This window comes from Pagrus pagrus (assembly GCF_965226575.1).
Source record: "Pagrus pagrus genome assembly, chromosome: 23".
NCBI lineage: Eukaryota > Metazoa > Chordata > Actinopteri > Spariformes > Sparidae > Pagrus > Pagrus pagrus.
The window spans coordinates 1,799,116-1,821,615 of NC_140205.1; the positions used below are offsets into that span (position 1 = coordinate 1,799,116).

The window sequence follows — 22,500 nt, forward strand, 5'->3', positions numbered from 1 at the left end:
CAAGGTGAAGATGAACAAAGTTTGAATTCACCGAACCACCAACTAAACACACCTCTCCTGCACAGAGTTTGAGCTGCTCCTCTCAGGGCGACGACACAGAAAACATCCAGCAAAGAAAAAGATCTGCAAGGGCTCGTTTATCGTGACATTTATTCTGGTGCTTTGGTTGTTGAGCTCCAGACTGTAGACAGATCATCTGATAGAATAACGAGCCTGTCCACAGTGTGGCCACAGTTTTGAGTGGTGTTGGTGAGGAGGACAGTCCTGTCGAGCAGCAGACAGCAGAGGTCTGTGAGCGTCACCGTGCCTGAAGGCAGACAGGTGCTGGTCCCTTCTGGACCTGCCAGGTAAGAAATCAGGGTCGTGAACCCGACGCAGTCGTCAGCAGCGTCCTCTCTGCTGTCCCCGTGTCTGTAAACAGACCATTTAGACGCCCTGAGTTTGGGATCAGCTCGTTCTCTGTCACTTAAATGACAGAAAGCGTACACTGATTGGAATACATTCACTCCTGAGAGCCAAAATTGATTGATTAAAATACTGCTTGGCTGGAAAATGTCCTGACATCTTGTCAAAAACATCCAGGTTTGTAGCCAAGAATATGTCTCGAAATGTCCCGATGTCTCCGGCAAACACACGGTTTTGTTGCCACAAACACGGCAACAAAATGTCCTCATGTCTCGCCAAAAATGTACGCTTCTGTTGCCAAGAATAAGGCAAAGAAATCAGAACCTGACGCAGTCGTGGGCAGCGTCCTCTGTGTTGTCTCCGTGTCTCTAAACAGGCCTCTCAAGGAACATTTGGACGCCCCGAGTTCAGGATCAGCTCCTTCTCTGTCGGTGAAACGACGGAGAGTGTGAGAGTCTGTGACTGTCCAAACAATTATTATTAAAACCGACATAAAAACACTGATTGGGATACATTAAATGAGCTCCTGAGAGCCACACTCAAGGGAGAATATGACTAATTAACATACACCTAATTACTTTTATGTTCATTTTTTGTAAGTGTCAGCTCCTGCAGCCTCTCGGGGAGGTGACGAGGTGAAATCTGTCTTCTTCTGATTTAACATTTAATGTCTTTTATTTTAGGAGCTCATGAGCTGCAGCCCACTGAGACACCGAGCAGCACATAATATTTCATACTTCATGTTACTGTATGTTACTACATGCTACTATGTGTTACTATGTGTTACTACATGTTACTACAGTAGTACACAGATGCACACTGCGTCTCTTATGGTTTGTCCATCTATTATTTACCTGTTTTCTATATTTGCTCTCCTGCTGTTGGTCGTCTGGAGTTTTCTCTCTCGTGTTCGACTCTCAGTATTTAACATTTTAATATACTGTTATTTTTCTGGCATCCCACTGTCAGGCTCTGTGACCACAGTTTGGCAGGAAGCTGCACACCTGAGGATTATATTAATATCTCTCCATGAGCTCCACTGACAGGTTTACAACACAACACTAAATCTGCACCGTTATATATTTTATAGCAGTCGCTGGGAGTGAAGCAGCTCGGATTAGAAAACATTTAACATCCTCCCACCGACACTCAGCTGAACTGGTCCAGAGCTCAGTGATTAACTGATTATCTGATTGGTTGTCAACTCTTAAATGAATCACCAAATATCTTGATAATCGATTGATTTGTTTGAGTCATCTTCTCTGATTCCAGCTGGTTAAATGTGAATATATTCTGGTTTCTTCGTCTATGACAGTGAACACAAAGCTAACACCTGACAGATTAATCAACAGTGAAAATAATCATTAATTGCAGCACTAAACTGAACCATGCTGAGGGGTTATTTCATCATTATTCTTCCTCTCAACACAAATCATGTTTCCATCCACACTGATGGTTTAGAGCTGAAACAATCAGTCAATCAGCAGAAAATTCGTCTCCAACTATTTTCATAATAATGTTTAATTTAGTAAAAAAAAGCAAATCATTTGCTGGTTTTCTGTGTTTTTCTGAGTATCTTTTCATTTGTAGACCCTGTGATGACAGGTGAGGAGTATTTTTCACAATTCTTTGACATTTAATAGAAGTAGTATCGTATTTATTTGTCTTTATTAACAATATTTCTACACAAAGAAATGGATAAATAGCAAAAAGGTCTTATATTAAAGGGAAAGCAAACTAAAAATATTGACCAAAAAGGTGTAAAAATGTATTTGTAAAGACGTTTGTTACACCCCCGACACACTGAAGGCCTCTGGAACCAAATCTGTTTTTTAAATGCGTTTTTATAATCCTCCATCCGATGAAAATTGTTATGCTGCTCCAAAATGGAGTCGTCGAGCAGTGAGGATGAAGAGTCTTAACATGACTGACACAATTTCAGATGGAAAAAAAAACGTCTTTTCAGATCAGTTTGGGATCTCTGGGGCTTCTGGACACTTCGACACACCAGACGAGCTGTGAGGAGCCATCTTATTTCTTTATTTTGGTCGTTTTTTTACGTTTCACCTTCGCTGTGAAGCTCCAGAAAACTTCACCTGACTTTCCATCAGCATGGGAAGAGGAGATGATGACTGGATTTACAGTTTTGGGTGAACTGTTCCTTTAAGAATGCTCAAAATTAGCAGGACTCAGGTGGGACTGTGAGAAATAATGTGGGCTAATTTGGCTATCAGGCTAACACGACTCCTCGGGTGGATAAATGTGAACTTTCTCAAACACTCGCCGTCGTCGCCCTCTCACTGTGTCCTTGCCGTCCAGCCTCCCTGCTACTCTGATACTTGTCATCTTTTATCAGGCAGCCACAGTAACAAGGACAGAAACAAAGACACACTCTTTGTCTCGGGCTTCACTGGAGGATTCAGCTGAATTCAATAAACCTTATTCATCCCTGGCGAGGCAATTAGTCCTTTACCACCTACCCACCATTTGGGTTTTGCTTTGGAATAATAAGGACTTTTGATCTTTGCACGAACGATGAATTTGGACATTCAGTAATGAACATGTGTTAACTTGTTGGTCTGCCAGGCTGCTCTGGAGACAAAGAGACACCATATTTTTAAGGTTTCAGTCTTTAATTATTGTTATGACACAGAGACAAGAGTCTGATCTATTGATACAAACACTACATGATGATATTAAGTGAGGATTTTTTAGTATTAGGAGTCCATGAAAGTTCAGCAGCAGCCTGTGGGCTGAGCGGTGGGTAGTTAAAGGTTAAATCTGGAGGGAATGAGGACGCGTTTAGGGGCACCAGCACACCGTTTAACTTTATTTTCAAATTATGTATATGATTGTTTGACTTTCATTTTTTAATAACAGGAGTAAAGGTGCAGGAAAAGTCAAAGTTAAGTCAAAGCACAAGGCAAGAAATGTCAGTTACTTGCTTTAAAACATCAGTTGTCTCATGCAGCAGCTCTGTATTCCCCCTCTGCCTGTTTTAGCTCCTGTCTCTTTAAGGCCCCCCCTCCTCCTGAACACCCAGTCTGCTCTGATTGGTCGGCTCACACATGCCTGAGTCAGCATCGCTAACAACAACAACAGAGCAGCTGTGATAACTCATTTCTGACATCCCAAACTAGCCACTAGACATAAATTATGCAAATGTGTGACATGGTGACGCAGTGTGATGTCATATAGTCACAGAATTAAAGGCGGGACTGCCGTAGAGGTGTTCAGGAGCAGTGTTTTCTGTGGGAGAGAGGAGCTTCTTTGACCTTTTTAACTTTAAAGATCTTTGACACGCACAAGCAGCTTCAAATAAAACACTGAAGGAAAGCAACTACCTGCTGAGTACGAGGAGCACCGGTGCCACTGATGTTCAGTCGTACTCGACAGATTTCCGGCCCATGTGTGACCAGAATAGTGGCCCCCTGGAGCTCAGGGGGGCTTTAAAGTGGAGAACGTGTCCTCGTTCTCGTGACAGTCGTGTCCAGTTTGTCGTGTTCAAACCTTGTAAACGTGAGCTAAAAATGGTTTGAAGAATCTGACACCGTGTGTAAAAGGAGAATAACTACATTTAGTTCAGTTTAGGTGAGTGATGACACGTCTGTTTTTAGTAGATTAACAGGGTGACTTATCTGCATTTTATTCTCTTATTGTGTGTTTCTATACAGATTCACATTTAGTAGAAGAAGGAAAGAAATACTGTTGTGAATCATGTCGACTTTTCCTGCACACTGAACTGAACACTTCTCATATATGCTCAAGGATATTACAAACCAATGCCTAATTTCACTTTCTATTAAATGTAAAGCTATTCATCAAATAATCTAATAATCATGTGATTTATAACGTGCCAATAAAAAGGGTGCAATCACAAATTGGCATTTCCAAGTGTCCTGTCGTATTTAAAACTCGATCCTATTCAGTTTAATATCAAACAAAACTAAGAAAACCAATGAATATTCACACTTCGTGCACTGGAACCAGAGATGTTTGGGTATTTTTGCTTAATAACATGACAAACAATGATCAAAAATAGCTGCTGATTAATTATTTGTTGATCGGCTGTGATCGTTTGAGCTCTGGAGGAGTTCATTAATCTGAACAGTGGTCGCTGTTGTCACACAACAACCTGCGAGCCTTCATTTATTTTTCATGACAACAGCTTGTTTATTGGTCTGGAAACATAGTCATCGATGCAAACGCCTCAAATGTGAAATTGAGTGTTATTTATGAGAAAATAACTGAGCATATTCTGCAACCCAAAAAACATCTCGCACCAGAAACAACGTCATACGACACGCCTCCACCCCGGTACACCTGCAACTGTAACCATGGTAGTGTTATCAAAAATGTATATTTTTAAAGTTTATATCACATTTCATGTCTGTCAGGAGATATTTTGTAAAATCATAATGAAGCATTTGTTCAACCATAAAAACCTTCTGTGTCCATCTCGTTCAGGGTCACTGCAACTGATAATAATAATAATTATTGCTGCCAATTAATTTTCTGTTTATAGACTCATCAGCTGAACTCTTCAGTCATGCTTCAATCACACAGAGCATCAGATCAGTTTGTAATATCCAGTGAGCATTTTTCCATTGACAAGAAGTTCAAATCTTATTTTATATTAATGTACAAACTGCTCTAATCTCAGCGTCCTGAAGCTTCGTGTTGGCAGCTCACAGCCTGTTCAGTTCCATATTTATGACACTTTATTAGAAACACTAAACGTGTTGAAGTAACGTCTTCATGTAGTTCACAGTTCGCCCACCAGTGCAATATGACTTCAGAGAATCGTTTCACACTGATCAATATCTTCTCTCTTTCTTTTAACCTGCAGCTGAACAAATCATCAAAATGACAACACAGATATGTGTTTTGTGACACGCTGACAAGAGCCTGACCAAAAATATATAAATTATATTATATTTTCTCAAATGTTGTTAATTACACCTGTGACCAAGATAGTATCGGCCACTATTGACCTATAACAGGTATATCAGTACTGGCATGTATGTTATCTGATACACGTCGATACAGAAACAAATGTGTCCTGATTGATCCAATCATAAGTGGACCGCTTCGAGCCCGTCAGTTCACACCTGGCAGTAAATGTGTCTCGACATTCGTCTACACCTCCGTAACTGGAACAAACAGATACATTTATTTAAAGAAAGAAAGAAATATCTTCATGTTTAACGTTTGCTGAATTAACAAGTAGGTCCAAACAGTTAAAATGTGTTGTATGTATAATTTTAAAAGGTTTACACAGTTTCTCTGACTGCAAAGAGTCTCAAAATTGAGTGTTTTTGTAAGGGAGTCTGGTGATTTACACGAAGGCACCAAAGATTTAAATCTGCTGAATCTCCTGTTGAAGCTATATAATATAAACAATATGTTTATTACACATATAATGAAGATATTCCAGCAAGTACAAAGAAACAGAAACGTATCAATTCCTGCTTGTTGTTAAGAGGTAAAGTCGAGGACTTTTATCAGATGTGGACGCCTTTCTTACATTTTATGACTTGAGGATGTAAAACAATCGTGCTTTTATTCTCAGTCTGGTTTTATTTGTTAAATTTGTCCTCCAGCTGAGGAAACTCTGTAAATAATAACCTGAACCTAAGAGATGACGAAGAGTTTCAGATGTTTATTTGTATCCATTTATTTAAACTCGATGTCTCGATCATAAGATGCATCGCGATGCGGACGGGGAAGATCCTGCATCGATGCAGAGACGGAGAATAATCGAGAGTCTGCAGCTCATGTTGATCGTGGATTGTTCGGCCTCAGCCGGACGACAGTTACGTTGCGACGTTGCTTTGAATTGTGGGTGAACATTAGGCTAACGTTACGCATGTAGGAGGGATGTAGAGGTATGCACGTGTCGGATTGTATGAGCTTGCCGTGAAGCACGAACTGGACCAGACTTCTGCCTCACAGCAATCACTAATCCCGTTAGCCATTTCCACCTGAAGCTAACGTCTGCAGCCATGAATAATAACTGTGACAGCGAGCTGAGCTAATCAGCCACGATCTGAGGAGGCTTTATCTCAAAGCTGCCATGTGAAAAACAACATTACTGTAGATTACAACAAACGTGTGAGGCGCTGCAGAGGGATACACGCCGAGAAGATGCAGCTTTTATTTTGTAGACGGCTGTAGTCTGATTACTGGGAGGACTTTCAGAATAAAAGGGGAATTTAGATGATGAAGAAGTAGCCATGTGCAGTTATATAGACCACTGAGGAGGACGCACAGATGCATCAGCATCGTTAGCAGCTCAATCTTAATTGAATCGTGCAGACTCACACCTCTGATGTGTGTGTTGTTGTGTTGTTGTGATGGGATGGAGGGTTTATGTGGATCTGTTCTGACAAAACAGACAATAAATAAATTGTTTAAAATAAAATAGTCCAGCTCACAGGTGACCACAGTCAGCGCTGTGTAGCATCATCAGAGGGGTGTGTGAGCACACTGCGGGGGGCTGACACACACCGTCACAGGCACAGGTTATCATTAACACCTCACCTGTCGATATGTAACCAGACCACAAGCTGCAGGGTCACAGATTTCACTGTAACACCAGTAAACACCGGGGCGGGCGGCACACACACACACACACACACACACACACACACACACACACACAAGGGCAGACCCTCGGTTGACCAGCACCGACCGTTAGTCCTCGCCCGGTTTAACCGTTGGTTAGCCTGTTAGCTGCCCGGCTAACTACTGCTCGGTAACCGCTGAATGATGGACACGTTCGCACTCAAGTGTAACGTGAAATCACCGTAACGTCACTGTAACCTCACCCGTTGCGTCAGATTAACACACACACACACACACACACACACGCACGGTATCAGTTACCAACTTTCACTAATTTGAAGACAGTCACCGTGTGCGCGAGCTCAACCGGCGGCGCCAAACCACGCTGCACCGGCGATAATTAGTACACGCGCTCTCTCTCGCTCACACACACACACATTTACATGACCGCACACACACACACACACACACACACACTCACAGGTACGTACTGACACACACACACACACACTCTCTCTCGCCGGTCGGTGTGAACCTGTGCGGATCGGTCCGGTCCGGTCTTACCTCCCTCCTGGTCCGGTTGGAGACAGGCCGGGATGTTTTTCTTCCAGCCGGGCATGATGCACCTCAGGGCGGATAGGGAGTCCAGGGCGGCCCGCTAGCAGACACACACCACCAGCAGCGGGAGGAGCAGCAGCAGCGGCGGCGACAGCAACATGGCTAGTTAGCTTTAGCTTGAGCCGCTACAGCACACAGGGATCCACCTCCCCCTGCACCCGGAGTCTACCTCGCTCTACCGCTCGCTCTCTTTTCAGCCTCACACAGGCACGCGAGCCTCCCTCTCTCTCTCCCTCTCTCTCTCTCTCTCTCTCTCTCCCTCTCTCCTTGTCTTTGTCTATGTCTCTCTACCCCCCTCCCCCCTCCGTAACTCTACCCCTCGAGCCTCGCTGTGGTCTCAGGAGGAGAGAGAGGGGGAGAGAGAGAGAGAGAGAGGGAGAGAGAGAGGGTGACGTGATGAGAAGAAGAACACGTCAAAATGAATCTCCAGCAGATCAATATGTCTGTAAATGCTCACACACTGATGAACCAGGATCATTAACACATTATTAATCACTTTCTGGGCTGCAGAATTATATTTATTGTGTAAAACATAATGATGATAGAAGAAATTGAGTGTAAAAATGTCGTTATGTCCTCTGAACACACAAAAAACATGACATCATCGTGAACTTATTAATTATGTGTGATACATTTAGGATTTTTTAAACATGTTATTCGTCCGACTGCAGCTCCCAGCTCTACCTGAGGCGTCTGTCTCCGCTGAGTGGCCGCTTCTTAATAGGTGTGTTAAAATCAATAAATAGTAACTGTGACCAGCAAGTAGACTGAATTAATCCGTCTCACCACATCAGTATGAACCCAAAACGGAGAGATTTCTCTGTGAGCTGATGTAATGAATGGACCATAATGACGCCGTAATAACAACATCATAATGCCACTGTTAAATTGCTTGTTTCCTGAATGGAGTTTGGCTCGATCAGAGCTATGCTGTGCTGAGATGTATTTCCATGACTTACCAGGAAGTCGGACTTCCTCGCGAAGGCTGCAAAATTAATCGAAGTGTGTTTTTCAGTGAAAATAAGGAACTGTGGTGCACATTGATCATCCCAACTAATCATGAATCACTTCGCACTATCTGACAGAAATAATCATAATGTGATTTTTTTGACCATATTCTCCTCCTCGCTCACCTTCCTCCTCCTCAGCTCCTTCTTCGTCCTATGAGACGATTACTGATTATTATCCTCTCCTCCATTGTTGTTCGTGTTCAATGTCCGGACATCAGCAACGTTAGCATCATGACGTCAGTGTGGGTGTCAACGCTGACAGGCTGTCGTTTGAGTTTAGTAATAAAACCGTTAAGCTGTTCAAAGATCTTTTCAAAGAGGACTGATGTGTCGTTTTGCACCTTTTATTTCTTCCTTCTTTATTTTTTTTGTTTACCTTTCTGACCCCCAGTAGATTCAGTTTGCAGTCATTATATATCACGTCCTACTTTCTGTTAGATTACCTGTAGTTCACGTTTGATGCGTTTGTATGTTTGTTTTTCACCTGTCGAGGTTCCTGTTAAAGCCCCACGAGCTTCACGAGTCTGTCGGATGTGCAGCTTCGCCTCTTGACAGATTCAGCTTAAATTTTCCCAAATTGTTTTCAAATATGTCAATTTTTTGGCGTTTGTCTGTCCTCCATTCATTCACAGCAGAGAGAGGGGGAGTGTGGCAGAGAGACGGAGACGGAGCTGGAGTACAGAGAGAAATCATCTGGGATCAATACAACTCCCCCAGCTTCCTCGCAGCCAGACAGAGATGGATGAATCACTTCAAAGTGTTCAAACAATGACACAGAGAGAAAGAAATCCAGAAAACTATACAGGCTTTAAAAAATAAATCTTAAATATAATCAGAGCTTAGCTTAGCCCGTCTCTGACCCAGCGATCTGTGCGACCCAGAGCTTCACATATTATCATTAAAGTCGGGGCTCAGTACCTGAAAATAGCTTCAACCGTTTATCTTAAAACCTGGGAGATATCTCCAGAATCCTCAAAGACTCGTTAATATCGAAGAATTCTGCATTTAAGTGTTGAAGGACGACCGGACGTCCTTGAGCTGTGTGTTATTATCTCAGAAACTACAGGTAGACGATTATTGGACCCTGGGCGATCATCTGGCTGATAGTCAGCATTTTCCAGTTATTGGTGTTAGGGTCGGGCGACGTCGGCTGTGAAACATCGTGACGGACGATGACATCGTTGCAGCGTGTCCCCTCAGTGATGTGATACATCTCTGTGCCGGGTTTAAAAGCGTAAAGGAAACTGTTCACTGAGGGAATAAATCGAGGGAGAAGTCGGCTCATTTTCTCATAGGCTTCCATACAATAGGACTTCTTTTTGCAACCAGTGGAGTCGCCCCCTGCTGGCCATTAGAGCGGCACCTCCACGTTGGCTTTGACCCCGAACTCCGACTACAATTCATACACTTTATGTGGCTTTCTCACATGTGTTTGGAAAGTAACTAAGTATATTTACTCAAGTACATCACTTTGTACTGAAGCTCCACTACACTAAAGGAAGATATTGCACTTTTTTACTCCTAACCTCTTATTTCTAGTTTGTTTAGTTGCAAATGCAGATTAATAACACAAAATATACAATAAACACGTTAGTTAAAAGTTCCACCTTCACCAGCTCAACATCAGTCTGATACTTTTACTTTTGGTGCTTTTGGTGCTAAACTTGTATTTTCTTCATATTTTAAACGCAGGATGTTGTGACAGAGTGTTTATGGTGTGATGTTGCTACTTTAAATAACAGATCTGAGTTATTATTCATAATGTGAAGAAGAAATCTACAAACAGAGACAGTCGATGATCCCACAGCTAAATGTTCTCACACTGACGAACACAAGTTTCAGCTCCGTTAAAAACACATTTTAGATTCTGACAATTAATCAGTTGTGTTTCAGTAATGAGCCTGCAGACACATCAACCTGGAAACCACACACACACACACACACACACACACAGGTATTTGAAGTCTCCTTCCTGTCCGGACTCGCCTCTGAGGAATTCACCCCCCACCTCCACCTGGCTGCGGATTAAAGGGGAATTCTGCCAAATTTCAGCCTTTAATTCTCGGAGCCAAAGTGGAGAACAAAGCAGCGGAGGTGACGCCTCGCTGACATGTTGGAGTAAGTATACAGAGCGGTAGCTGTACAGTTTGACTGACTGACTGGTTACAGGCCTGATTATTCTCAGGCTCGGGCTGCTGCGACCTCTGACCTTTAACATTTTTGCTGTTAGTCCTGATCCAGGATGAAGCAGCAGCTTATATATGGAGAACAGGAGCTGCAGTTAGAGAGATACTTTACATTTAATGAGTTAAGATGTTTTCATTTTTTCAAAACCAAAAATCATGAGAACAAGTGACTGAATGCGTTTACCTGCTAAAGTTAGCATGTCGGGTCAACTACACTGCTAATATCCAACCTGTTAGCTTTAGCCTCAGACTGTTAGCACAGTATCATGTTGTGACAAAGTGCGTATTACAGACCTCATTCACAGATTCACAGAAATGTTAAAAAGTCACCCAGAGACAGACAGAGACAGGGAGTTCAACCAACTCATGGAGGCAACGTTAGCTTAATTAGCTAGCTAACTGTTAGAGCTTATATAATCTGCTAGCTAAGCTGCATTTGTCACTCCAGATGGTAAATTTGACGGTTGCTGACTAGGAAAAAAAAGCAGCTTTTCTTTACTTTTGTCTGAGTGAAAGGACCTATGGTCAGGATGCTAGTGTTTTGCCAGAGTACCGTTAGCTTTAGCCTCAGTCTGTTAGCACGGTATCATGTGGTGACCAAGTGCCTATTTAACACCCCGTTCAAAAGATTGTAGGTTTAAAATTAGTCAGCTTGGAAACAAAAGGCTGTTTCCAACCCACATGGAGATAATGTTAGCCTAATTAGCTAATTAACTGTTAAAGTTGATTAAATCTGCTAGCTGTTATCATTTCAGATGCAAAGATGGTTAGCTAGGAAAAAAGAAGCTGCTTTTCTTTACTTCTTTCTGAATGAAAATACATATTGTTTTCATTTTTTTTACTATGACTAGGTTGTAAATCTGCCACAATTGTAAACAGCATGTGTGCAGTGTGAGAACAGGAAGCTAGGCAGACCTAGCATCAGTAACTTAGCTTATAGCTTAGCAGATAGCAAAGAACAGAACAGGAGCAATTATTAACTGCAAAATAAATACACAAATAACATGTTTTTACAGTGGATAAAAGATATTTGTCATGTCAGCGTACAGATGTTTCTATTCATCCCCTCAGATATAAAGTTGAGCTCGTCTTTAAAGCGCTTCTGAGACTTTTAGTTAATGACACTCGACGGTCTGATGGTTTGACAGATGGTGAAAAACAAACAAGAGTGAATGAATGATGAAAGAACAACAAACTGGATCCACACCACTGGATCTTAAACACCAGATTAATTGTCTGCCAACAACAGTGATTGTCTGACAGCCTTCAACATGACGAGCAGCCATCTTTCCTCCCCGTGGAGCTGTGGGCAGAGAGGGTGGAGGAAGAGACGCAGTGAAGTGGAAGAATGAGTCTCTGCAGGCTACAAGACAAAAAGCAGAGACTGACCTCAATATGGAGAGAGAGAGACGAGACAGACAAACAGTTACAGTCAGAGACACATAATCCACCGTTAAGACCCAATTCAAAGCCGTTAATCATTGTTAGCAATTATTAAACTCATTTAACCATTTAGACTCTGGTTAATAGGTTAAACGACCGGTGAATTAATTAATTACACCGGTCAGATTTTGTTTTAAATTCTAGTTCAGGTCCAAAAATAACAATACTTTGGACTCAATTAGTCAGAAATGTGTTAACAATGAAACAAAAGACAAACAAACACTAGCAAAACAAAAACTGTGCTTTTTTAGTCAATTACATTATTGGTCAACAGATAATAAACTAAAACATATAAATATACAGTATCATTTAATATCAGATACTTTAAGGTTTTTACTGGAGTACTATCCACACGGGTGACTTTCACTTTCACCAAAGTAATATTTTAACATGATATCTTTACTTTTACTCATTTTATAGTTACCAAGTGTCCTTGAACACATCAGTCATGAGTAAAGTATCGAACAGTGTTTCTCATCACTGAAGACGATGTGAGCACAGAGGTTCTGTCAGAGGTTCTGTCAGAGTCCAGAACGAGCTCAGCGGGCCACAGACGGTCAGAACTTTAGTAAAAGCTTCAAGCTTGTCTGGAAATGAACATGTCAGGACGTGTTTGTCCACCTGGACTCTTCATGAACTCATCAATACCTTCAGAGTGACTGCAGCTGTTTTCCAAATGCTCCAGGTAACACGAGGGTCACCAGGTAAACCCTCCAACCATTCATAACTCAAACATACGTGGACATGAAGTGTGTGGTCACCTTGATGTTACACACACAAGTGAAAGTGCAGATGTGACGGTGCAGATGTGACGGTGCAGATGTGACGGTGCAGCAGAGCTTCTTCAGAGACTCTCCACTTGAAGTCGACCTTGAAGCTCTGATTGTTTGCTCGGAGAGGCTGATCGCATCTTTGTGGTGATGGAGTGTGAGATATGTAACACACGTGATCATTCACAGGCTCTTTGTGGACACTGAACCTTTGGTTTTGTACAGAACACGAGTCCGCTGGGTCGTTTTGTGTGTCTTTGTGTCTCTGTCACTCTTTATACGACGTCACCTGACTTCCTCCTTTGCTCCCGTCATAATCACTACGTCCAGTAGAGCTGTACAATAAAGGTACATGTGTGGTAATAAGCTGCTTGCAGAGACGACTCAAACGTCTGTTTTTCTGGTGAAGATGATGCTGTCATCATCAGCACCATCTTCATCATCTTCATCTTCATCTTCGTCACAATCATCAGCAGCACAATCTTTCTCTCCATGATCGTCAGCCATCGTGATCTTTCTCCTCATGATTGCATTATTTCCGTCATCCTCTCATCAGCTGAGACCAGAGTGGATGAGATCTTTATTCATCACACCTTCATCATGCTATTTATCTTCATCTTCATCTTCATCACCACCACAATCATAATCAAGATCGTTTCCTGAAGAAGACTCTGAGTGTTCACTGCAGCTGGAGCCTCATTTCATAGATTACTGTCAAACGCTGTCAATGCATTAACGCACACACACACACAGACACACACTCACACACACACACACACACACACACACACACACATGCACACACACACAAACACACACACATACAAATCACAGCATGCATATGTCAGTGGCTGCATTATGTGTCAACAGAGAGAGAGCGCCTGGGGGTTTGTAAACATCCCACTCAACTGATCTGTGACTCACTTCACACACACACACACACACACACACACACACACACACACACACACACACTCACACACACACACACACACGCACACACAAATACACACTGAGTGCATTCAACCAGCATGAATAAACAACAACAGCATCCTGAATATCCTGAATCTCTCTCCTGCGTGTATGAATTAGCTGTGTGTTTTGCTGTCCCTGTGTGTGTGTGTGCCTGTGTGTGTGTGTTTGTGTGTGTGTGTGTGTGTGTGTGTGTGTGTGTGTGTGTGTGTGTGTGTGTGTGTGGGTGATCCATTATTAAAAGCAGAGGATAATGTGCTCGTTATAGCTCTGAACACACACACGCAGCTCTGAGCAGCTCCACAGTTACATGTGAATCACTGGAGCTCCTCCAGGAAACAGGAAGTGTCTCTGAGGGTCTGAACAGACACACCTGCTGCAGGTGAGGCCGACCGTGACTCACGTCAGCAGAGGTCCAATCAGCTGCCTTTATTTCAGGAGCTCTTGATCCGATCCAAACTGCTTCACAGCTACAAAGACTCTGTGCTCAGATGAAGGTCGGACTCAGTTCACAGACTTCAAGTTGTTTCATGAAGTCAGTAACAGACTGAGATCGTCCAGTAATCAATGATCAGTAATTAATAATCAATGATCAATAATCAATAATTAATAATCAATGATCAGTAATCAATAGAAAGAGGAGGAGAGTTCTGTCACACAAACACATGCAGGGTGAACACATGAACGACTTCACACGTAGTTGTTTTGTGTGTTTTGTTTTCATGTTGCATCTCTTCGTTGTGTATTTGTGTTGCTTTGTGGTTGTATTTAGTCTCTTTGTGATCGTTTTGTGTTCATTTCAGAGACATTGTGTAGGTGAAGCACAGGACCTCTGAGCCCATCAGACTCAGACAGTAATTGATCCACGGTCGGGTACTGAAGAACTTTTCAGAACTTCGCTGTCACTGACTGTGTGAACTGCAGGAGGTCCTGAGCAGCTGGAGGATTTATGTCCAGTCAGCTTTATTCATACGACAGGTGTGTGAATGTGCGCTGCAACAGGAAGCTTCACATTAGCTTCACCTGAACCTGAGGATGTGTTAATGCACCGGATGATGTCACAGCCACCAGGAACTGTCAGAGACACTGAAGCCTGTGAACGTTGTCTGAAGACACACTTGATCACATTTGAACCTTTAATGTAACCGGGTCACAGAGTTAACTGTCCTGCAGCTGCACTGAAGCCTGCTGTCTGACCTGAAGATCAGAGCTTCAGTCTCTGAGGAGCTCTGTACCTGCTGCCTCCTCGTTTGCAGCCTTTAGAGAACAAAGAACGAGCTCACAGCTTCTCTGAAGTGTCTGCAGACTGAACGAGGAGATGATGTGACACCAGGACTGTCAGCGTCTGAGAACAATGAACTTTTAGAAGTTCTGCCTGAAAAATGACTAAAACGACGACTCACTGATCAAAATATCTGCAGATTAATTGTAATAATTAATTAATTGTCAGGGGCGGACTTACCATTAGGCAAAACTAGGCGGTTGCCTAGGGCCCCAAGCTCCTGAGGGCCCCATAAAAATCCTCATACACTTATGGTTAATACAGTTATTACTTATTTGCGCACATTAATTATGTTTTTGATTAAAATCCTCTCGCTAAAATGCAGCAGAATGCTAATCGTATTATGTGTGCGGCAGCAGCAGCAGCGGCAGCAGTAGCAGTAGCAGCGGCTGGCAGCAGCAGCAGTAGCGGCAGCGGCAGCAACGGCTAGCGGCAGCAACGGCTAGCAGCAGCGGCAGCAGTAGCAGTAGCAGCGGCTGGCAGCAGCAGTAGCAGCAGCAGCGGCTGGCAGCAGTAGCAGTAGCAGCGGCTGGCAGCAGCAGTAGCAGCAGCAGCAGCAGCTACCAGCAGTAGCAGCAGCAGCGGCTGGCAGCAGCAGCAGCAGTAGCAGCAGCAGTAGCAGTAGCAGCGGCTGGCAGCAGCAGTAGCAGCAGCAGCAGCTAGCAGCAGTAGCAGCAGCAGCGGCTGGCAGCAGCAGTAGCAGCAGCAGCTAGCAGCAGCGGCTGGCAGCAGCAGCAGCAGTAGCAGCAGCAGTAGCAGTAGCAGCGGCTGGCAGCAGCAGCAGCAGTAGCAGCAGCAGTAGCAGTAGCAGCGGCTGGCAGCAGCAGTAGCAGCAGCAGTAGCAGTAGCAGCGGCTGGCAGCAGCAGTAGCAGCAGCAGTAGCAGTAGCAGCGGCTGGCAGCAGCAGTAGCAGCAGCAGCAGCAGCTAGCAGCAGTAGCAGCAGCAGCGGCTGGCAGCAGCAGTAGCAGCAGCAGCAGCAGCTAGCAGCAGCGGCTGGCAGCAGCAGCAGCAGTAGCAGCAGCAGCAGCAGTAGCAGCGGCAGCCGTAGCAGCGGCAGCGGCTGGCAGATGTGATCAATTGACTCAAAATCATGTTGGGATCATGTAACTACACTGGCTGCATGAGATACGACTCTTGTTTTTACGTTTTACATCTCTAATTATTTTTAATGATTTTTTATGAATTTTTATTATTTTTTACATGCAAATATTAGCATGCTAGCTCAATGGCTCCCAGGTCATGTGATCAATTGACTCAAAATCATGTTGGGATCATGTAACTACACTGGCTGCATGAGATACGCCTCTTGTTTTTACGTTTTACATCTCTAAATATTTTTTATTAATTAATTATTATAATTATTATTATAATTGACCTGTTGTTTTGTGTGATGTCTTCTCATTTCAGAGGGCCCCATGCCTGCCTTTGCCTTGGGCCCCAAATTTCTTAAATCCGCCACTGTTAATTGCATTATCGATGTAGAGTTTAATTAAAGAACTGTAGATGTGTGACGTTGTTACTTGTTGACTTTGTCAGCGGCTGCAGATGGAAAGTAGATAAATGTGTTTGAAACGTCTCCTCACTTTTTATGAGACTCATATTTCAAGTTTCCAAACACAAAGAATGTTTCTGGATTCAGCTGCACAGCCGTCTGCGAGGTTTATTATGAACGTTATAATATATAATAATGTAATATAATATTATATAATATAATATAATATCATATAATATAATATGTGCAATGAGCAGAAATTATTTTGCAAGATCAGATTTATTTATTTGTCCAGTTTTTGTTGTTTCTGTTTGTCTGTTCTAGTGTTGTTCACTGAGAGGAACGTAAACCAGAGTCAGGTTTCCTACATTATTAAACATACCAGGACAAAAAAACAACAACAAAATAGTTGAATATGTAGATAATTACATTTGTAAAATAAAATATATTAATAAGTAAAATGGTAAAATTATTAAATAAAATAATAAAAACATTTTTAAAAGGAAGTATCAGGTTTTTATAAAATATTAATTATATTATATTAATATATTATATTTGGTGCATTTAACGTCATATTTACCTGTTTATTTATTTACTTTGTCAGTTTCAGTCCTCCGTACTTCGGTCTTTGTTTTAATCTGTGCAGCTCCTCTTATTTTAAACAGATGTGTTTTATTTTTTACATTTTATTTTTATTTTATTTTTTTCTGCTGTTTATTTTGAACGTTATGTTAATAAATGTGCAAAATATCGAATAAAGAAAAATATAATATAATATAATATAATATAATATAATATAATATAACGTGTGCCATGAGCGAACATTATTTTGTGGTCTTAGATTAAATAATAATTATTGATGATGATAAATAATAAATGACTTGTCGCCGTGTGAAAGGAGCCGCTCTCACTCTGACCTTCGACCCCGCAGCGTCCATCCTGCTAACCCCGCCCCTCTGCAGAGAGAACGGGAGCTCCATTCAAACAAACCAAACTCCGCGCCCCGGGATGCGACAGTCGCTGTAGAAAGAGAGACAGGCAGCAGACACACACACACCGTCTACCTGAACCGCAGCAGCAGGACCGAGAGACAGACAGCCGGAGACACGCACACACAGACGGACAGATAGACAGTCGGAGCCGGAACACACACTCAGCGCAGTCTGCTAGCAGGAGGCTAACAGCTAACAGCACCGACATGGCGAGCGCCTCGTACCACATCTCCAACCTGCTGGAGAAAATGACCTCCAGCGACAAAGATTTCAGGTAAAACCATCCCCGGCGGGGCGAGCAGCCCGCCCGGCTCGCAGCATCAGCTCAGACTGTTTGTCCTCCATGTAGAGAAGAGTGGCCGGGCAGCTAGCGCTGGCTCTGTCAGGCCTCAGGCTGTCATGCTAACTGCTAGCCTGCCACCTGTCTGATCATCGTCACATCGCTAGCTAGCTAGTTAGCTAACAGCGGCGATGCCCGTTAGCGTTTGATTTGACAGCGGTTTAAACTCGGTGGCAGCGTTAATAGCTGGTTAGCACGCTAACCCGCTGCACACCATGCTAAACTGACAGCCGAGCATCGGCTAAATGCCGCCAGTTAGCGGCTAGCTTGCCTGCTAGCTGGCTGGCTAGCTCATTGGCAGCACTAACTTCTGTCATGCCGCAAGCTAGCGTGATGTCATCCATCGTTTGTGTGTGGATTCTCACGGTGCAAGCAGCTCTGTGGGTTTAAATGTGAGCTTAGCATGTTAGCTAACTGGTGCTAGCAGTCGAGATGTAAATAAACAGTTGACGCGCTGTGGTGATGTTTGTGTGGCGGCTAACTAGCATGGTGCTGGGGGTGTGGTAGCATCGGTAACTCAGGTAATAACAACATGTAAACACACTGCAACTCCACAGCAGCTCTGACAGCAGGATGTCGATGCTAACAGCTTGAATCTAAAGTGGTGTATTCATCTGTGGATCGATACCTGTCATGTGTAATCAATCAGTCTGAGGCGAGGATGTGTTGATGTTGGTGTGGTCCACTGTAAAGACAATAACAGCTTATATAACTAACTAAAGATGAAGGCTGTGTTCCTCTTTATGCTCCTGTAGTCTGAAGTAAAGATCAGCTGCGTTCATCAGAACCAACCGGATCATCTCAGGAGGTCGTGTACTGACTTTAAAGCTGCACTGAGTCGTTTGGAGAACTCAGAATATTGATATTTACAATATTAATGAGGTAATAACACAAACTTTTCTCCATCAGTGGATAAACAAGCTGCTCTCAGAGGAGAATAAGGTCCCAGAACACTGTATGAAGCTAGAAAGGTGGCAGGGTCCGCCACATATAAACTGTGTTGTCCTTTAAGGTCAGTTTGTTTATTTAAAATCAGCCAATGAGGATCTTTCACTGCTCATTAACGTTTCTTTACCAAATCTACAGACTGCTCCTTTAAAGGACACAAGTTCATACTGTTTTACTTTGTTTATATGTGGCGGACCCTGAGTTTGTATTATCACAACATTAATATTGTAAATATTAAAGATCTGAGTTTCACTTCATCGCTGCTTCCACATGTTTCCATGATTCTGCTGTTACAAGCTTCATCTTTGGGTTCAGGGACTTGTAACGAGCATGTTCACCTTTTTCGACGTGTTATAGACAAAATGAATAACGAGAATATAATCAGCGGATGAATCGTTGTTGAACCTGTTTGTCTCGGCAGTAATTCACATTCACGCTGCTGAGATTCTTCAGTACATGTCAACAGTTCACAGCAGTTCGTTCAGGTTTGATTCTGACAGCTGACGTGTTCATGAGAGGAAAATGATGATGTTTATTACTTAACTAACGTCTGTGTCCACGTAATGCTTTAACGAGAAGCGCTGGCGGTGCGTTCAGGAGCACTGAGAGAAAAAACGCTGCACGTACGTCTTGTCTCTTGACAGCCGGCGCTGTGTGATCCACTCTGATCCTCTGAGGTTTACTATCCGACATCAGAGCGAGGAGGACGAGGAGCACGAGGAGGTCCAGGAGACAGAAATACAGTGAATATTATCGCCGAGGTCAGAAGAAGAAACGAGCAGCAGCGACGTCACCAGCAGGTTTCTTGAGACTTTGACCTGGAAGAACTAAAACATGTCAGAGCGCTCAGAGAAAGACACTGTTGCTGCGTGGACGGTGGCCCGGAGGTCTCAGTTTTGTAGTGCGTCAGGTCTCAGACTAACTAACACACTGGTTTACAGCAACGTTTCATTCAGGTGCAGCCGATTGTGTCTTTAAACTCAAAACACGTTAATTCAGTGACTGTAAACAGGATTAAAGGTGCAGGAGAAAGTTTTTCTTCATTTAAATTAAAGCAGCTGCTGTTGATTTTCTGACTTTGATGCAAAACCTTGAAAAACATCGATATTCGATACGACGAAGGAAAAACATCAGCGGCACAAAATTTCAGACTCGTATGAAAAGACAGATCTAACATGGCGTCCGTACTGTGTGTTAATCATCCATGTTGATTTACTTCAGGAGGAGGAGGACGGTGTCAGCCTGCAGTCAGAGAGGAGGGCAGACGAACCCGAAGCACTGAAGCATCGTCTCCTCCTGATGATATAAAGTCAGGCTCAGTCATCGTCTCCTCCTGATGATATAAAGTCAGGCTCAGTCATCGTCTCCTCCTGATGATATAAAGTCAGGCTCAGTCATCGTCTCCTCCTGATGATATAAAGTCAGGCTCAGTCATCGTCTCCTCCTGATGATATAAAGTCAGGCTCAGTCATCGTCTCCTCCTGATGATATAAAGTCAGGCTCAGTCATCGTCTCCTCCTGATGATATAAAGTCAGGCTCAGTCATCGTCTCCTCCTGATGATATAAAGTCAGGCTCAGCCATCATCTCCTCCTGATGATATAAAGTCAGGCTCAGTCATCGTCTCCTCCTGATGATATAAAGTCAGGCTCAGTCATCGTCTCCTCCTGATGATATAAAGTCAGGCTCTCAGCCATCGTCTCCTCCTGATGATATAAAGTCAGGCTCAGCCATCGTCTCCTCCTGATGATATAAAGTCAGGCTCAGCCATCGTCTCCTCCTGATGATATAAAGTCAGGCTCAGTCATCGTCTCCTCCTGATGATATAAAGTCAGGCTCAGTCATCGTCTCCTCCTGATGATATAAAGTCAGGCTCAGCCATCGTCTCCTCCTGATGATATAAAGTCAGGCTCAGTCTGACTCTTCTTGTCTGCCTCGGCTGATTTCAGCAGGTTGTTTCAGACTTGATTAGTTTTTTGTTGGTGAACCTGAAAATCTTCCTGCTCTTCACTGGTGGATCATTACTCTGCAGGGTTCAAGTCTCTGCGTGTTGTTTTAACATGCAGGTGAAACGTATGAATCAATCTACAAACTGATGGATCAGAGAACAGAAGACTGATCAGATGTATCAGGAGAGTCTTTAACTTGTCTGGTGATGTGTGATGTAACGAGCAGCAGCTGAGGGAACACGACAGACTCTGAGTTTGACAGTTGGGGACATGTAAAGTCGCTGGCATCAGTATGAATAATGTGTCCGTGAGCAGCTGATCCTCGTCCTGATACAAGTTAATGAATCGAACCAGACGCAGCTCAGTTAATGTTTGTGTTTCACGTATGAAGAGCTGAAGAGCTGAAATGATCAGCTGATGTGTTTGTGACAGAAGAATGAATCACCGATTGTTCTCAGCTCCTCAGATGTGACCGTCTGCTGCGCTTGTGATTAATTAGCTGAACATTTTGACTTTTAGTTTGTTCCCATCGCACACAAGTCTGATCTGAGCAGATTGAAGTAGGATTGACTGGTGGAAAAGGGCTTCATGAAGATCACATGTCACGATTACTCTGACAAACATGTGACTCACGATATCGTCCTGATATCATTAAAATCTTCTTAAAATGGCTCTAAAACAAACTGGAGTCACTTATTTTTATCTCGTCTCAGAGAAGACTTGTGTTTCTTAGTGAAAACCAAGAATCTCAGATAAGAAATGAACATCTGAAGTCGTCCTGCTTAAATAAAGGATTAATACATGTTGGTAGTTTAGTCTCTGTTGACTTTTAGTCTGAAATCTGTTAAATCCACAGACGTGATTCAGCTTCAGCCGTGTTGACATGATGCTGCTGAACGTCAGTGCGTTCGACGGCTTCTTCAGCTCGTCCATGTGACCATATTAACGACTGTCTGGATTCATGATTATCCCGGCACTGAAACTTCACCTCGATCCACCTGATAAAATGAATAAAATGCTCTGCTCTTTGCTCGTGTGGACGTAGAGACGGTGAACAGGACGAGTTCAGCTTCACCTCGTCTGTCAGCTGCTGGTGGACGATGAGCTCTCCGTCACTTCACAGCGAGACTCTCAGTACAACAAATCTGTGAAGTCACAATCGTCTCCTGTGGCTGTAAAAACCTGCTGCTGACCCAAAATCAGGACGAGTCTCTGAATACTGAATCATCAGGACAGTCAGACGCTGTGTTTGGATGCTTCTCACACCGAACTGTCAGCTGTCGAACAAACACGTCTAAACCGCTTTTCTAATTGTAACATGCTCAGTGTGACGAGCAGACATCAGTCTGTGTTGAAGCTCTTGATGCTGCTGCGTCTCACCTCATCTTCTTTAATGAAGCTCCAGCTGGATGTGAAACACTTAATATTTGTGTCGATAACAGAAATATATTTCCTCTGACGTGGAGTCGTCTTTCAGCCCCGAGTTCAGACTCTCAGGCTGCGTCCAGTCACATGGTCAGATGTTA

General features: G+C 43.2%; 2 protein-coding genes across 8 annotated transcripts in view; one reads left to right on the forward strand and one right to left on the reverse strand.

Annotated features, from left to right (window-relative positions):
• Positions 1-7,821, reverse strand: part of grip1 (glutamate receptor interacting protein 1) — a 63,199-nt gene extending 55,378 nt beyond the window's left edge. For 6 of the 7 annotated variants that reach the window (XM_084346252.1, XM_084346248.1, XM_084346251.1 and 3 more), the window contains exon 1: positions 7,537-7,821. In XM_084346252.1, coding sequence (XP_084202378.1) covers positions 7,537-7,591 — 55 coding nt within the window. In that variant the 5' untranslated portion in view covers positions 7,592-7,821. The remainder of the gene's footprint in view (positions 1-7,536) is intronic. The other variant, XM_084346246.1, reaches the window with a different exon arrangement.
• Positions 7,822-17,691: 9,870 nt separating this feature from the next.
• The window catches only part of cand1 (cullin-associated and neddylation-dissociated 1), a 16,699-nt gene continuing 11,890 nt past the window's right edge, over positions 17,692-22,500 (forward strand). The window contains exon 1 of the mRNA XM_084346053.1: positions 17,692-18,012. Coding sequence (XP_084202179.1) covers positions 17,945-18,012 — 68 coding nt within the window. The 5' untranslated portion in view covers positions 17,692-17,944. The remainder of the gene's footprint in view (positions 18,013-22,500) is intronic.